This window comes from Cibotium barometz, chromosome 14, assembly GCF_041138505.1.
Source record: "Cibotium barometz isolate CiBa-2024 chromosome 14, ASM4113850v1, whole genome shotgun sequence".
Classification (NCBI taxonomy): Eukaryota; Viridiplantae; Streptophyta; class Polypodiopsida; order Cyatheales; family Cibotiaceae; genus Cibotium; species Cibotium barometz.
In genome coordinates, this window is record NC_141059.1 from 850,028 (window position 1) to 868,773 (window position 18,746).

The window sequence follows — 18,746 nt, forward strand, 5'->3', positions numbered from 1 at the left end:
CACCCACGGCAAGACGTTTTACTTCGGTCAAGAAATGGGATTTGCAAGCAATCATAATGTTTTTAGGCACTGAAAAAAACTGGTTGCTACTGATTGTATTTGTTACATAAAATTAAATGTTATATAATTATGAACGAGAAATTTCATGCGTTAACATCAAGATGTTTTTAGGTGCTGAAAAAAACTGGTTGTTACTGATTGTATTTGTTACATAAATTTAAATGTTAGATAATTATGAACGAGAAATTTCATGTGTCAAACATTAGGACAGATTGCTTTTGGCAACTTGTCATCCTGGATGCATCTCAAGGTACTCATGTGTGAAAAGATAATCCATCTGATAAAGTTTATCTAGTTGCCATTTTTAGCAACAAGCATTTCAATGGAGAGTAATCTTCTGCTACAATCTTTCCTTTTATGTATATCCAAAATAGTATGGGCTCAACACGCTACAAGGGGACTCGGGCATATTATTAAAGACTTCTTCACTCACTGGAATTACAAAATATCCAACCATGATCCTTTTAGTGCAGAACGCATTCCTCTTCACTCACGGAAATTCACTTGGGTTTACAAATCATCCAACCATGTCCACTTTTAGTGCAGAACTCATACTTCTTCACTCATGGGAATTCACTTGGTTTTACAAAATATCCTACCGTGATCCATTCAGTGCAGAACTCATGCTTTTAAAATCAAGGGCCCTGGGTAGCCACTTGCTACCTATTGTGGTCCCGAAGTGTTCTCCAAGTGATGATGGTGAGAGTAATGATTATAAATCTCATGTTGAGGACTTCTCATTTTCCCGAGTAAAGCTCTCCACTTTCTTTCTTCAGTAAGGCAATAATCATGCGGCTTAATGGTGGCATGCACTTATCAGCTTTGTACTGTCTCTCAGGTCACATTGGCCACTTTACAAGCTCAATTTGCCACCAACCTATACTTATACAAGCAGCTTGGGAATGAAGAAACAGGGGGGTGAGAGCATCCGTTCATTTTGGGAGTTTGCTTAGTTGATCATGATCCATAAGTAAAAGAGGGGACCCTTAGTTCTTCAGTTCGGGATTCTTGTAGAGCTTCTTTAGCAATCTTTTACTGCTATCAAGACCACCAGGCATGCTTCCCTGGTTTCAGTTTGACACGTCCAGATCAGGCCACAGAAGCTCAGCAATGAGTGAGCTCGCTATATTGCTGAACATAGATTCAGTGAAAATTTAAAATGGAAAAAAATGCTTTATCAAGGAAAAAATATAGCCCTGGGTCTCTGGCTTTCTTCACTTATGTGAGTTGTAAGAGATGGAAAAGAGGAGCAAAATCGTCAGATTTGAGACTTCCACAACTATAAGAGAGAAGAACAGCGTTGACATTAAATAATCATGCGACAGAAGACCAGCCAAAACAAGTGAAGCACTAGGGGAAAATGGTGAGGACGGTTGCAACCAAACAGGAGAACAGGCTTGACATCATCAAAGTAGAACTGGAGGCTATGAAACAGTGTTGTACACATCTTTGCGTGCTACATCACTCAAGTAGAACGCATCAAAGCAGTTTCTGATCAATTGGTAGAACGCCCACAAAATTTTCACAAAAGCAAATGAACCAACTTACATGTTTGACAGGGAACAAACTTGACATCATCAAAGTAGAACTGAAGGGGCTGGGAAGCGGTGTTCTACACATCTGTACATAATGCATTCAGAAGAACACATCTTGCATGCTACATCACTCAGGAAGAACGGGTCAAAGCAGTTTCTGATCAACTGGTATAACACGCACAGAATTTTCACAAAAGCAACTCAACTTACATGCTTGACACAGTTGCAGATAACTTCAGTCGAGATCATCAACTTCTGATTAAGCACGCACATTCAAAAGAAGCCACATAAGTTGATCAAATACAGAGAGCACAAGGACATCTCGCGAAGATTAAGTACACAGCTTTCTTGTGAGAGCGCACACCAACCTGCTGAACAGAGCTAACAACATCAGGCTACATGAACCAAGCAGATGAAATGCTTTACTTTGAATTAGATGCAAGCAAAGGCACAAGCACAAGCCCATTAACAAGCAGGGTAGATGGGACCACAAGATGGCACATGATCATCAATACAAATTAACTATCCCAAAAAAAATCCAGAACGTTAGCTGCAAGTGTCAGAGCCCCAGCAGAGACAACGGAAAGAGACAGCACTGAAGATATCCCTTCACAGCAAACCAGCATATTTTGAGAGAGAGAGAGGGAGGGGGGGGCCGCCGAGGGAGAGAGGGAGGGGGGGTGTGTTCAATAAAATACAGCACAAGGCTTCACAACACATTTGGACCAGAACTCAGAAACAGCTTTTTGATTGCAGGCATCAGGCTGCATACAAATGGCAGAGCAGGGTAACAGCTGCGTATCAAAACAGGATTGACTGTCATGCAATATGTTGAGAGTTAACGTATCAAAGAGAAATTGATGAATCAAAATCCTACTAAGCAGTATCCAGCACACCAGGAGGTAGGTTCAAAATACTAACTGAGCAACTTAAAGATCAACATCGAAAGAGCATGGGAGTTGAAGTTCTACCAAGCAGCATTAAGGAGTACAGTTCGAGCATACAAAACTGAAAACTCAAGCTACCAAATAAGAAATATCCACAAAAATTACTTCACAGTTTCTTTTCATTTCAGCTAACACCCAGGCCACAGCAATTATTTGGCAGCGACATCCTATCAGTTATCTTTGGCGGCGCCTTGACTCTTTGGCATCTCTGCCAGAGGAAGGCTGCAATCCAGTTCCAGGTAATCCAGTCCCAGGTAGCCCTGTTCCAGCTAGACCTGTTCCATAACTGCCATAACCGTAATCCATGCTATGGTAACCCATATTTGTCAATGGATACATTCCCCCAGAAGAGCCTGAGTCAAGCCTGCCTCCGTAGCTGCTCAGCATGTTAGTTCCAGAATATACTGCACCAGATAACGGCAACACCGAGCCTACCTCTCGGCCTTCCTGTCCCTTGAATAAGTTGCCGCGGAGCTTATTAAGAACTTCGATGAGAGCATCCTGAACCACATTTTGGTCACCCATAATCTGTGCATGAGCAATGTCAGTGTTGAAAATCTTGTCATCAGATATCAAATATCTTATTTAAAAACCATCAAGGCATTGTACACATTAAAAAAACAAGAATTTTTACCTGCACAAGTTCATCGTTCTCTTCTGCACATTTGGAAGGCTCATCCTTTGGTGAGATCCGGATATTTGCCTTCGTGATCTTTCTCATTTCACTTACAATACTACCACCTTTTCCCAGTAAGCAGCCAATCTGGCTGGATGGCACAAGCAATCGGGCTATAAAAGACTTGTTATCTTTGTCCTTATCCATCTGCAACTCCACAAGCCGCTGAAACACTTGTAATGCTGCTTGAATGCCACGCGAAGGGTAGCTGTCCACAAACTGCCAACACCAGAGAGAGACCCGTTGTATGGGTGTCAACACAATTAACGTACCAAAGCACATAACACAAGCAACCATGTCAACTACTGACCTCAGCAGAACAGATCTGAATAATTCTCTCATCACAATCAGGCACTTGGTCTCCAACTTTAATCTTCGTGCTGGTGTCTTCCCTCATCTTCTTAATCACATTACCACCCTTTCCAATAATGCTACCAATCCTGGAATTTGGACACAAGATCCGGATAGTCAGCTCCTCCTCAGAAGCTCCATCGGACTCCACATTAGCACCAGCAGTACCAACTGCAGGTGGCATGGACAAACCAGAGCTCAAAGACCACACACTTCCCATGCCAGTCTCTCCATATACCCCACCATAAGAAGAAAATGAATATCCAAGGCCTGCCAAAGGGCCTCCAATGGAGGATGGCCCAAGGAGAGATCCTGCCTGTGACAAGTAGCCACTTGAAGGATACAATCCACCAGCAGCGAGCATCGATGGCATCGTGTGTCCAGGACCTTGAGACATGTAGGCTCCTCTCTGGGTGCGTTCACCAGTGATATTCTCATGCAGCCGATTTGAGATGGCAAACAACGCCTTCCTAACAACAGCTCCATCTCCAGTAACCTACATGCCAGTAATTAGCACTGTGACTTGAGCATTATAAAGATGCCCACAAATTGATACACTACTCCAAGTTGACATTAAAAAATCAGATAAAATAGAATCTAAGAGGAACTGGGCACATATCAAGATGCGCTCGAAGACTTCTAGGAACTACTATGCAAGTATAGACCTTAATCGAAATTCTAGAGACACTAATTTGCAGGAAAAAAAAAGACAGCTGTGTCAGAAGGGAATGCATCGCCTCACCTGGACCAACTCATCTGTAGAAGTAGCAGAAGGCGGAAGCTGCTCTTTGGGCAAAATTCTGATCTGAGCACCAATCTCTTTCCTCATTTGCTCAATAATCTTGCCTCCCTTTCCCAGCAAGCAGCCAATGTGGTTCTTGGGAACCAGAAGCCTGACTGTAACTGGCTGTGGAGGCTCGTCGTCATCTTCAACATCAGCAATCCTGGCATGCACTTTGAAAAGCGCTTCCTGTGCAGAACAAACATAAGGGCTTGACTCTCTGAACTGGTCTGAAGATGAGCTGATGAGAACCACGCGCTCCTCAGAGCCAGAAACAGGATCTTCAACTTTAATCTTGGATCTGCATTCCGATCTGAGAGCTTTGATGATAGAGCCTCCTTTGCCAATAAGGCTGCCAATCTTGCCTCCGGGGCATAGGATGCGATATTCTGTATCCTCAGAAGTCGGTGTAGACTGTTCATTGTTCAGGCTGGTTCGCTTTTTCTGCCTGCCGTTGCGCTCTTCACCTTCAACATCGTGATGTGGGCGCTTCCCTGAAGAGCCGTAGAGCACACCGCCATCCATCGAAAGAAGATACAGACCGGTAAGTCCCGACCCAAGGACTTAGGGTGTGCTATGCCAAGCTTCCAGCAACCTGAAAGAGGACATGGAGGGTTGGTTGAACAGGGAATACGGCAGAGCCAAACCCTAACAATCGAGCATGCTCTCACGAGGCAGGAAACAGGAAAGACAGTCGAAAAACAAGGTAAGAACTTGCTCTGCCGCATGACTAGGAAAGCCCTTAACGCTTCCAATCAAACCCTAAAAAGCTCTATTCAGATGAAGTATCTGAACGTCAAAATCAGGACATTATCTGAAAATTTTGAAGGAAAGCTCAGCAACAAGAGGAAAGAACGTTTGCGACCACGTACGGCTTAAAAACCCTAAGATTTCACCGCTAAGATAACTACCGTTTTGTTCATGAAGGAAAATCTGCAAAGAACTGGCTACGAGGCAAACGGTTAGAAACGAGCCTCTGTAAAAGATTATAGCTTTGACATGGAAACAAAACAAACAGACAGGAAAGGAAGTTAGGTTCGAGGAGCTAGGGTTACGGTTTGGGAGAGCTTCTGAAAGAAAGCTTTGTCGAAGGGGAATCCGACACTCAAGAACTCGGCCGCTGCAGCTGCGATATCAGAACCTGAAGGTACAGCCTACCTCTCTCTCTCTGACCTGTCGGAGATTGACGGAACAACAGACGGAGAGTGGAAGTGTTTGGGCGTGGCTGTGGCGTGGCTGTGGGGGTTTCGGATTCGGCTACGACGACGAACTGTTGAAAGACCAAGAAGTTCTGGTAAACCCTAGAACTAGACGGGACCTGTATTATCGGTTGCCAAAAAAATTTATATAAAGGCCTATTTTAAAAGAGGCCCTCCGATTTTCAAAGGTTTAACCTAATGATCCTTCTTTATTCTCTTTGAAACAACTAGTGTCGCTACCACTCCACGAAGCATTTTGCATTTAGGTACATGCAAAAAAAATGTGTAAAATCACCCTTTCTTTCTAGGCACATCGAGTTACACACAAACACGCATAAAGATGTACGTATATATGTACATGTACGTATGATTACGTGTCCGTGAAATCCATTGAAACCATACATGTCACAACAGGAAGATATGTCTAAGTGTGTGCGCGCCTATGAATGCATGTGTGCATGTCACATACACACATGTAAATGTGTATCTGTGTATGCGCACGCACCCATAATGTAAGATTCCTCCCCAGCCTCTCAAGATATCCAGCATCTTTCTCGGTAATCAATTCCCTCTTCATAATTATAAGAGATCTCGTCTCTGCATGTTTTGACATAGAGAGAGAGAGAGAGAGAGAGAAAATATTCTAGAGAGAGAATATTCAGATTTTTAATATTTTTGGATAAAAAATTATCTCATCTTATTAAAATAAGTTCCCCTAAAACAGAAATTCAAAAAGAACTTTCCAATGTGCAATTGGAATTAATTGGAAATGGGTATAAAGGAACTTAGTCTAAGGGTCTAGATTTTCAGAAATTTTTGGATTGTGGTCCAATTAAGGTTCCTCTGGGCCAATAGCATCAATCCATGTGTAGGGAGGAGATAAATACAATTTTGTAAAAGAAGATACCCAAAAATGAGTAAATGCTCACATAAGATGAAGAGTTGACTATGTACAAGGTTTATTAGTAAGAAACTATGAGTAATATAAAAAATATGAGATATTTTGGGTATCCAAAATGCTCACATAAGATGAAGAGTTGAAAATGTACAAGGTTTATTAGTAAAAAAACTATGAGCAATATTAAAAATATGAGATATTTTGGGTATCAAAAAATGAGTAAATGCTCACACAAGTTGAAGAGTTGAAAATGTACAAGGTTTATTAGTAAAAAAATATGAGCAATATTAAAAATATGAGATATTTTGGGTATAATGATTCCATTTTGACACATATGTAAGGAAGGGGAGTCCATTAAAGGAGGTGCATATTTCACATGCTTGAATGAGTTTTAAACTCAAAAATAATGTGATATTTTTATCTCTCCTCTCTCTTGAACCAAACCGAATCAAAAAGGAACCAAACTAGGTCCAAATCTAGTCCAAATTCAACCAAACTGAAAATAAAAATTTCTAGAAATCAGTTAGCTTTGGTTAGAGCCTCCCTCTCCTATAAATAGAACATGAATCCTTTGAAAAAAAAAGGAGGAGAATTTTACTATTCTAGAACTATGCTGAAATAATGCTAATATTTACTATTCTCTAAAATTCTCTCCAATTTGTAAGAAATTGGAGCTTCCCTCTTTCTTCAATCTCCATTGGTGGCTCCATCAACATACTAAACCAATTGATTGGTTGGGGGCCTCTACCGTGAACAAAGAATCAAGCAATTTGTAAGGTAAGTAGTGAATTTTGAGCTTTTCTATAATCTCTCAATGTTTCTCTCTTCTCAATCCCTCTCAAGCTTGAGAAGCTTAATTGGAATGGTTTTTGAATGCTATTGAAAAAGTAATTAATGAATGATAGAAAAGAATTACATAAATTTACATTTATGCTTAATTTTAATGGTTTTTATGTAATATCTCTCTCTCACTAAAGAAATGGTCATACTCGTGACCTATTCTCAATCCAAATGAAGCTTTTCATAAAGCTTTTTCTTAATCCAAGATTAATCTATGATTAAAATCAAATTAATGGCCTTCTCTATGTTTTTAGTTTATGAATATTGATGATTCAATCCATTATGGGTTAATGATCCAATTAGGGATCATTCTAATCATTTCCTTAATGATAAGCTTTATCTTTTAAAATAATTGAGATTTATCAGTCATAGTAGCGGAGCTATGGCAAAATTTTTATAAAAATTACTCATAAAATAATTTCATTCAAAGCATGAAAAGAGGATTTCCTACCATATTCTAGGAATTATCATCCTAGATTAATTAAAAGAATTTTATTGTAATCATGGAGAATTTGATTTTTATGTTATGCATAATTAAGATGCATAAGAGAAATTCTTTTATTGAAAGAATGATTTTTCATCATAAATGAATTGTATGCATAAACATATGCATAAAGGATAAAAATTTTATATTAAAAGAATGATTTTTATCATAAAAGAATTGTATGCATAAACATATGCTTAAAGGATATAATTTTTATATTAAGAGTGTGATTTTCATCATAAATGAAATTTTTGCATAAATAAGATGCATAAGAGAAATTCTTTTATTCTAAAAGTGTAATTCCTACTAAATTGGATTTATGCATAGGAAGATGCATAAAAGATTGATTTTATTTCGAAAGTGTTATTCTCCTAAAAATAGAATTTATGCATGCGTAAAGAAATCTTATATCAAATATAAGAATTCTCTTGTATTCTATAAATAGATATTGAGATGTGATAGAATGAGTTAAGAGTTATATGAGATGTGATAAGATTGAGTATGGGATGAGTGGATGTGGATGTATGGATGTGAATGTGGATGTGTATGTATAGATGTATGCATGTAGATGTGGATGTATGAATGTGCATGGAGATGTGGATGTATGCATGTAGATGTAGATGTATAGATGTGGATGTGAATGTGGAGGTGGATGTATGCATGTAGATGTAGATGTATGGATGTGAATGTGAATGTGGATGTGGATGTATGCATGGAGATGTAGATGTATAGATGTGAATGTGAATGTGGATGTGGATGTATGCATGGAGATGTGGATGTATGCATGTAGATGTAGATGTATAGATGTGGATGTGAATGTGGAGGTGGATGTATGCATGTAGATGTAGATGTATAGATGTGGATGTGAATGTGGAGGTGGATGTATGCATGTAGATGTAGATGTATGGAGGTGAATGTGAACGTGGATGTGGATGTATGCATAGAGATGTGGATATATGCATGTAGATGTAGATATATGGATGTGAATGTGAATGTGGATGTGGATGTATACATGGAGATGTGGATGTATACATGTAGATGTAGATGTATGGATGTGAATGTGAAATGTGGATGTGGATGTATGCATGGAGATGTGGATGTATGCATGTAGATGTAGATGTATAAATGTGGATGTGAATGTGGAGGTGGATGTATGCATGTAGATGTAGATGTAGAGGTGGATGTATGCATGTAGATATAGATGTATGGATGTGAATGTGGATGTGGATGTGGATGCATGCATGGAGATGTGGATATATGCATGTAGATGTAGATGTATGAATGTGGTTGTGGATGTATGCATGTAGATGTGAATGTACGCATATAGATGTGGATGTATGGATGTGAATGTGCATGTAGATGTGGATGTATGGATGAGGATGCATGAATGTGCATGTAGATGTGGATGTGAAAATAGATGTATGGATGTAGGTGTGGATGTATGGATGTGAATGTGGATGTGGATGTGGATGTGGATATATGTATGGATGTGGATGTGGATATATGTATGGATGTGAATATATGATATGTGATGTGAAGGAATCTGAAGTGATGAGATAGAAAATGATGTGATGGGATGAGTATACATATAAATGGAATATGGAATAAGTAATGTGGATTGATGAGGGATAATGTGAAAAAATGAGAGTTAATATAGAAACTGTATTGTAAATTGTTTGTAAATGCTGTTTGTAAATGACTGTTTTATGTCAAGAATGCTAGGAAAGTATTTTGACCATCTTGTGATTAAGGTCGTGGAGACCTAACTGATAAAGTTGCAACTGCTGACGGAGAGTCAATGGAGGACGTCTCGCGTAGCAAGGTCGATCGAGGTCTTGACCAGCCTCGGTTCGATTAAAATGGTGAGCTTCCAGTACGGTGGATGAGGGACCAAGGAAGCGGCCTATGAGTGAAGCGCTAGGTCACCTGCGAAGGATCCTAGAGGGTGCTGACCATACGGTGCTCGGGCTCTGGGTCGCCTAGGATACCCACGTGTGTGTCGAGGAAGATATTGGAACAAGGAGTAAGAGTTGTTTTCTGAAACCGGGCATGGATCTGGTTGATTGACCTTGCTGATCTTCAATGGATGAGTCCATCGCTCTTTATATGAATCTGTTGGTTGATCTTGTTGATCTTCAACGAGAGTTCATCTTGATTTTTATACGTGATTATATTGCTGAGTATTATGGGCTAGAAACTATTGAAGAGGCCCCTGCGTGGACAGGTGATGAGCGTTTCTGGTTGCCAATGATGCCATAGATACGATGATGAAGGAATGATGGAAAATTATGAATCAACCGGATAAATTGGAAGATTGTGATCACTGATACTATGGTTTTATTAAAGGATTGTTTTAAAACTGGTTGAATCTGTGAAAAGGCAATTTCATATTGGGTGTGTAAGTGGTGTGACTAGTTTTATTTTTGCATGAACATCCGGCTAGGGGGCCTTGGAACTCTTTTCCTTGGTACCCGGGACAAAACCTAACCAAATTCTTAATTGGATCCCATCACTACAGTGGTTGGGTGGTTGGCTAACCCATGGGACTGGATGGGGTTAGGCTGGACTGATGGATCCGTCAATCGAGACTCAATTTCTGTTATTACGATAGATAAAGTAAATCTCGGATAGTAATTGTTCTATGGATAGGAATCAACGACTGTGCCTCTTGATGGGGAAAAAAGCGTTGATCCCAATGATCCAAGTGCAAGTTTCTTCCTTGATCTGGCCGAATATCTTTATAGGTGCAGTCGGATCAGTTTGATCACTAATGGTCTTGACTACGTTAGAGTAAAAAGTTATCCTGGAGGAATCGCCTGTGCTTTCCGGATAAGGGAAGTTTTTTCCGGGTTCGGTTTTGGAAAAACCGATGGATTAGTCTTTTGTCCGGATATCCGTGGGACGAGGCCCCGAGTGTGGGACCTTGCCTTGCGCAAGAAGTTCTACTTCCGCTGCTAGTACCCCGAATCCGTTACGTGGTGGGAACAGGGATCTCACACATAATATCCATAGATACTAGTTACACTCATACATATATGTATACATGGCCCTCAACTTGCCAAACTAATATATAAAAACATCGTGATTGTCGTATATATCCATATAGAAGCTTCTAGCATTACAAACCCATAAAATGATGAGTATCTTAACACACCTGAACACAACCTTAAAATAATCTTCGGACAACTGGATTATCTCTCCTTGGTAGCCTATATCCCGCGCCTCCATCTGGCAAAATGTATGCCATAAAAAATATTAGCATTAAAAATATAACTCTTATAGAAAAAAGTTGGATAAGAATAAAAGCTTGCAAAACTCATTTGGTGGATCAATATTTGAGGCGAACGGCGTTTGAACAGGTTTGTAAATAGCAAATCGAAAAATTATGTATTGTCCAGTGCCTATGCACCGAAAATCTAACTTATCAGGCTTTTCATAATCCACAAACATTACACGTACATGAAGTTGATCTGCAATCTTCCACAATCGTAGATTGTAAATTCCTAGGAGCCCAAAGCTCTCGTCGTGACTGTCTCGACCATACAAACCCAACAATAATCTAGGTTCTAAAAAGTGAAGATATTCCCTGTTGTTGCAAATGAATGTTTCAATAAAAATATAAATTAATCAAACAAAACACAAAAGCTACATAAAAAGAAAGTTTGTATATATACCGTAAAACGAGCGTAAAACACCAATGCTCTCTAACAGTTCGATATAGAGAAGATGTTGCTTGGCCCTCCCAAAATGGAGGGTCTACAAATTAGCCATGAATATTAAATAAATCTTGGAAAACAATAATATATAAATTATAGCAAATGTCTAAAACATTTACCTTCAATATCTTGTCCATCATCATAAATGAACGAAAATGATCTCTTTGCCACATCCATCCCGAGCAATATATTCCTGATATTAAATACAACACTCTCTCTCTCTCTCTCTCTCTCTATATATATATATACACACACACACACACACACACACACACACACACACACACACACACACACACACACACACATAATATAAGAGCACTGTATATAAAAGCAATCCAAAAGCAAATAAAGACTACACTTACCCTTTTTAGAAACATTCTCCAATCAAATGCTTCCTTCATTGCATAAAGATAGGTATAAATGTAGTCTCTTACATTTGCAAACTACCATTTATATTTAAATTCTTGGACATGCTATTTGCAAAATCTCCTTGTAAACAACATTGGTTGGTGAAGAGTTCATTTGAACCTGTTGTGCCACTTTCATATTCCACAATATGCTTTATACACACTTTCACTGCATTGGATGATCTAACATGTGACATAGCGACGTACAGTTATCCATGTGTGAATACTTGCGTGGCCAGATAAAGTCCCAATACACTCAATGTTTGTCCTTGGGAATTATTTATTGATATACCAAAAACTAACATGACAGGAAATTGCCTCCTTCTCATGTCAAACGGCAATTGCAAATGTTATCCTGGGAATAAAGACTCTGTCTCCAATGTTTGTACCTGTACGATTTCTGCTTCTATCACCTTTGAGTTAAATTGCTTGCATATCAATCTGGTACCATTACAAAGTGTCGAGGGTCCAAATTGCGGAGCAAAATGATAGGCGCATTAATCTTTAGAAGTAAGCGGTGAGGAGGGTAACCACCACCTAAGTTCAAACTGTTCAAGTACTCAATTAGATACAATATTGCGTCATTCTCGCAAGAAACAACAGAATCTGCACTAAGGTATTCTCTTTTAAGACTAGGCAACGAACTCAAGGCTAGTTCATTGATCTCATTAACCTCTAAAATTCGTGGTGCAAGAATAGCACGGTCTTTGAAGAAGCATGCATAATCCTCAACTCTATGAAGATCTTTGTATACCCATTCTACCAAACTCAAAACAGAGTTGCCATGGATCAACATTTGCGATGGAATTACTACTCTATCTTCATTATTTGGCTGACCTATAGTGCCATCCCCAATTTGTAATGTCCATTTGACAAATTCATGTTCTATACCGCTGTAAGCACTCTGTCTAACCCGCATGTTTTGGGTGAGCTTTAAAACACTCACATATCTCCAAATATGTGATCGGCACATAACGTTGCATCAACAATGTCTTCGTACGCCTTTGGCACAACCGGTAAGATTTGCCTAAAGTCACCACCAAGAAGCATAACTTTTCCACCAAACACTGTATCACTTTGCATAATGTCCAATGTCTTGTCCAGTGCTTCATATGCGTACCTATGCATCATTGAAGCCTCGTCCCAAATGATTAACCTTGCAAGCTTCAACACCTCGGCCAATGGGCTATTAGCTTTGATTCTACATGTGCTAGAAGCATTGAGTACCAATGGAATTTTGAAACATGAGTGAGCTGTACGACCATTCGAGAGTAATAGCGGCTATTCCAGATGATGCACATGCCAAGGCAACGTGTTTCTCTCCACGCAATCGAGATAGCAAGGCATTGTAAAGTTTTGCCTGATCCACCTGGTCCATCAAGAAAAAAAACACCACCTTGGTTTAAAGAAACAGCTCTAAGGATAGTATCAAATGCTCTTGATTGACAACTATTAAGACTCCTTTCCATGGAAACAGACAAATCAGCCTGCTGAACAGAATCGAACATCATCTCTTCCATCAGCAAACCATTGTGTGGCAACACTTGATCTATCTGAAGTAGGCAACTCTTCAAAATCAGCTAACCGCCTTCCATACTGGTGTAAGAGATCTTGCATGTGCAACAAAGCCTGATTCTTTGCTATAGAATGACAAACACCAACATCGACACACCCTCTTTGCAGAAATGAATGCAAAAAATCTTCTGAAAGTTCAGCAGAGAATTTGTCCCAAAGCTGCCCAAGGTATATAGGCTCACAAACAATTAAGCAACTGAAATCCTGTATTCTGAATTGCAACTTCATAGAGATACATACACCACTCCTCATCACTCTCCAGCATCCCTCTAGCTTCACATGCAGCTTTAAAACATGGATACAAATGTCCATTCACTATTCGCAAATCCTCAAAAGATTTACACCCTTTGCACACTGTGAGTAGCATCCATAAAGTAATATTGCACACTGTGATGAGTAGCATCCATAAAGTAATATTGCTCACCTGCACTCGGACTAACATTATACATACGTCCAATCATATTTTCCCTTTTCCTTTTAGTCCATGAGCGAAGAGCCGAATTCCACACCCACTTGCAAGGGAAATCAACATATAGTATGCTATTTGCATCTGCATACTATTGATTGGCTTTGAACCATTCAGTGAGAGATGTTCTTTAGTTTCTGTCACAACTAATCACATCACGCAAGTCATCCTGGTCATTGAAAAGCACATTATTGTGCATTGGGAGAAATCATCGTGCAAATCATATTGATATATGCGCCAACATGCCTCTGAAGCAGAAACGTACCATGCATCCAGATATTGACTAACCTCATCAATAACCCCATTTCTGTCTTGTAACTCTAACATGTCCTTTGTATACATACTTATACAAATATTTTATAGCTGTAATGGTAGAGCATACTTCTATGTTAATATGGGCTTTATACCTCAAAGAGAGAAAAGGGTTATATGGAATAACCCATCGACTGTCCACCCTATGATCCTTTACCTAGATGAAACTACCATCATCTCGTCGCATGTAAGTTGGATACCCATTGTCATCAACGCTAGTACTCTCGCAAAAATTCTGAGGATACCGATGTTTGCAACTCCCATTAACCATGCAAGGAGAGCGCATATTCAGTTCACCACATGGTCCATGGACATTGCAATGACTAATTATGCTGTGCAACTTTGGAAACATCACCTTGTCAGGAAGTTCAGCACACACCAACATATCATAGTAAGGGATCTCGATCAGTTTACATCCACTTTCCAAAATCAATAATATATGTACATGTGGCAAGCCTCTTTTTTGAAATTCAATAACAAAAACAAATCCCAAGACCGTTCCAAATATTGATTTTTTCATCAATAAGTGCATCATGTCTTTATGCTTCTCATAAAAGACCCGTGCAGTCAAGTCGGGTCGATCTTGGGCAACCTGACCCAGCAATAAAGCATTAGTTATTTCATCCCACTTAGGATTGCAAGTAAAGGTGATAAATAGGTCAGGTTTACCCATCTTTCTAACAATAGCCATTGAAACTTGGTACAATTGATGCATATCTCTAGGCCCCCTTAGTATATGTAGATGGCAGTACCACCATGCATCTAGCAATGCCTGTAGAGACTCTATTAACTCCATTACTTAAATGAACCATATCTGCAAGACCCTGGTATACTTATGCACGCAATGCTTTCTAGTTATTGTGTATCCATATTAATCTAGATTCTTCCATGCTACTAAATGCATCAACAATGTACTGTTGTTGCAAAAGACGACCACCGCGTAGAAGGCATGCATTTGTATCTTCCCTAATCTGTACCCTAATATTGTCGTTGAGTTACGGTCTTTGTATCCTCATTTGAGCCTTCTCTATTGAGTGGAATTCCAACATGCCAACCATCCTCTCCTTGAGGAAATAGAAGAACATATAATAGAGGCATATATGAGCGATGCAAGTTAGATATTTTTTTTATGGCACCTGTGCATGACATTATTTGAATGTCTCTCAAGCTTGAGAAGCTTAATTGGAATGGTTTTTGAATGTTATTGAAGTTAATTGATGAATGGTAGTGAAGAGTTACATAATTTGATGAATACTATTGAAGTTAATTGATTAATGATAGTTAAGAATTACATAAATTTCTATTTATGCTTAATTCAAATGGTTTTTATGAAATTTCTCTCTCTCACTCAAGAAATGGTCATACTCATGACCCATTCTCAATCCAAATGAAGCTTTTCATAAAGCTTTTCCTTAATCCAAGATTAATCTATACTTGAGGTCAAATTAATGACTTTTTTCTATGCTTTTAGTTTATGTATTTCATGAATATTGATGATTCAATCCATTATGGATTATTGATCCAATTAGGGATCATTCTAATTATTTCTTAATGATAAGCTTTATCCCTTAGAAAAAATTGAGATTTATCAGTCATAGCAGCGGAGCTATGGCAAAATTTTTATAAAAATTACGCATAAAATAATTTCATTCAAATCATGAAAAGAGGACTTCCTACCATATTCTAGGAATTATCATCCTAGATTAATTGAAAGATATTCATTGTAAGCCTAGAGAAATTGATTTTTATATTATGCATTATTGATTTTCATGCATAGAGGTATGCATAAAAGATTATTATTTTAACATAAAAGTGTTACTTTTATCATGATTAGATTTCATGCATAGAGGTATGCATAAAAGATTATTATTTTAATATAAAACTGTTACTTCTATCATATTTGATATTCATGCATAGAGGTATGCATAAAAGATGAATATTTTATTATAAAAGAGTTACTTTTAGCATAATTGAATTTCATGCATAGAGGTATGCATAAGAGATGAATATTTTATTATAAAAGTGTTACTTTTAGTATAATTGAATTTCATGCATAGAGGTATGCATAAGAGATGAATATTTTATTATAAAAGTGTTACTTTTAGCATAATTGAATTTCATGCATAGAGGTATACAGCATAAGAGATGAATATTTTATTATAAAGGTGTTACTTTTAGCATAATTGAAATTCATGCATAGAGGTATGCATAAGAGATGAATATTTTATTATAAAGGTGTTACTTTTAGCATAATTGAAATTCATGCATAGAGGTATGCATAAGAGATGAATATTTTATTATAAAAGTGTTACTTTTAGCATAATTGAATTTCATGCATAGAGGTATGCATAAGAGATGAATATTTTATTATAAAAGTGTTACTTTTAGCATAATTGAAATTCATGCATAGAGGTATGCATAAGAGATGAGTATTTTATTATAAAAGTGTTACTTTTAGCATAATTGAATTTCATGCATAGAGGTATGCATAAGAGATGAATATTTTATTATAAAAGTGTTACTTTTAGCATAATTGAATTTCATGCATAGAGGTATGCATAAGAGATGAATATTTTATTATAAAAGTGTTACTTTTAGCATAATTGAATTTCATGCATAGAGGTATGCATAAGAGATGATTATTTTATTTTATAAAAGAGTTACTTTTAGCATAATTGAATTTCATGCATAGAGGTATGCATAAAAGATATGGGAAGTGATAAGATATGATAAGATGCATATGAGATGAGTTAGGATGTGATAAGATGAGTTAAGAAGTGATAGGATGTGATAAGATGAGTTAGGATGTGATAAGATGAGTTAAGAAGTGATAGGATGTGTATGGGATGAGGTAAGAAGTGTATGTGATGGAATAAGATGTATATGGTTTGTGATAGGGTGAGAATATGGATGTGAATGTGGATGGATATGTATGGATGTATGCATGTAGATGTGGATGCATGAATGTGGATGTATGGATGTGAATGAGGATGTGTATGTATGGATGCATGGATGTAAATGTGGATGTGTATGTATGGATGTATGCATGTGGATGTGAGAATATGGATGTGAATGTGGAAGGATATGTATGGATGTATGCATGTAGATGTGGATGCATGAATGTGGATGTATGGATGTGAATGAGGATGTGTATGTATGGATACATGGATGTAAATGTGGATGTGTATGTATGGATGTATGCATGTAGATGTGGATGCATGAATGTGGAAATATGGATGTGAATGTGGATGTGGATGTGGATGTGGATGTATGGATGTGGATGTGGATGTGGATGTATGGATGTGGATATGGATGTGGATGTATGGATGTGGATGTATGGATGTGAATGTGGATGTGGATGTATGGATGTGGATATGGATGTGAATATATGATATGTGATGTGAAGGAATCTGAAGTGAAGAGATGGAAAATGAGGTGATTGGATGAGTACACATATAAATGGAATGTGGAATAAATAATGTGGATTAATGAGGGATAATGTGGAAAAATGAGAGTTAATATAGAAACTGTATTTGTAAACTGTTTGTAAATGCTGTTTGTAAATGGCTGTTTTATGTCAAGAATGCTGGGGAAGCATTTTGACCGTCTTGTGATTAAGGTCGTGGAGACCTAATTGATAAAGTTGCAACTGCTACCGGAGAGTCAATGGAGGACGTCTCGCGTAGCAAAGTCGGCCGAGGTCTTGACCAGCCTCGGTTCGATTAAAATGGTGAGCTTCCGGTACGGTGGATGAGGGACCAAGGAAGCGGCCTATGAGTGAAGCGCTAGGTCACCTGCGAAGGATCCTAGAGGGTGCTGACCATACGGTGCTCGGGCTCTGGGTCGCCTAGGATACCCACACGTGCGTCGAGGAAGATATTGGAACAAGAGTAGGAGTTGTTTTCTGTAATCGGGCATGGATCTGGTTGATTGACCTTGCTGGTCTTCACAATGGATGAGTCCATGGCTCTTTATATGGATCTGTTGGTTGATCTTGCTGATCTTCAACGAGAGTCCATCTTGATAAGTGATTATATTGCCGAGTATTATGGGCTAGGAATTAGGAAACGGCCCCTGTGTGGACAGGTGGTGAGCGTCCTAGTTGCCAATGATGCCATAGATACTCTGATGAAGGAATGATGGGAAAATTAAGAATCAACCGGATAAATTAGAAGATTGTGATCAGTGATACTATGGTTTTATTAAAGGATTGTTTTAAACTGGTTGAATCTGTGAAAAGGCAATTTCATATTGGGTGTGTGAGTGGTGTGACTAGTTTTAGTTTTGCATGAACATCCGGCTAGGGGGCCTTGGAACTCTTTTCCTTGGTACCCGGGACAAAACCTAACCAAATTCTTAATTGGATCCCATCACTACAGTGGTTGGGCAGTTGGCTAACCCATGGGATTGGATGGGGTTAGGCTGGACTGATGGATCCGTAAATCGAGACTCAACTTTTGTTTTTACGATAGATAAAATAAATCCCGGATAGTAAT

General features: G+C 38.5%; 1 protein-coding gene and 1 long non-coding RNA gene across 4 annotated transcripts; both read right to left on the bottom strand.

Moving 5' to 3' along the window:
- Positions 1-915: 915 nt before the first annotated feature.
- On the bottom strand, positions 916-2,008 carry LOC147631528 (uncharacterized). The gene is made up of 3 exons (XR_015267309.1): positions 1,806-2,008; positions 1,609-1,680; positions 916-1,124 (listed from the first exon to the last, which is right to left on the bottom strand). It is a non-coding gene; the product is annotated as an uncharacterized LOC147631528 (long non-coding RNA).
- Positions 2,009-2,498: 490 nt separating this feature from the next.
- On the bottom strand, positions 2,499-5,734 carry LOC147631529 (RNA-binding KH domain-containing protein RCF3-like). 3 transcript variants are annotated; one of them, XM_086808035.1, is made up of 5 exons: positions 5,509-5,726; positions 4,312-4,945; positions 3,529-4,065; positions 3,177-3,437; positions 2,499-3,070 (listed from the first exon to the last, which is right to left on the bottom strand). In XM_086808035.1, the coding sequence occupies exons 2-5, from the start codon at positions 4,873-4,875 to the stop codon at positions 2,717-2,719; spliced, it is 1,716 nt and encodes a 571-aa protein (XP_086664161.1). In that variant the 5' UTR covers positions 4,876-4,945; positions 5,509-5,726; the 3' UTR covers positions 2,499-2,716. The 3 variants fall into 3 exon arrangements, with proteins under 3 accessions (XP_086664161.1, XP_086664160.1, XP_086664159.1); XM_086808034.1 differs by having other exon boundaries at positions 5,406-5,702; XM_086808033.1 differs by having other exon boundaries at positions 4,312-5,734.
- Positions 5,735-18,746: the final 13,012 nt, after the last annotated feature.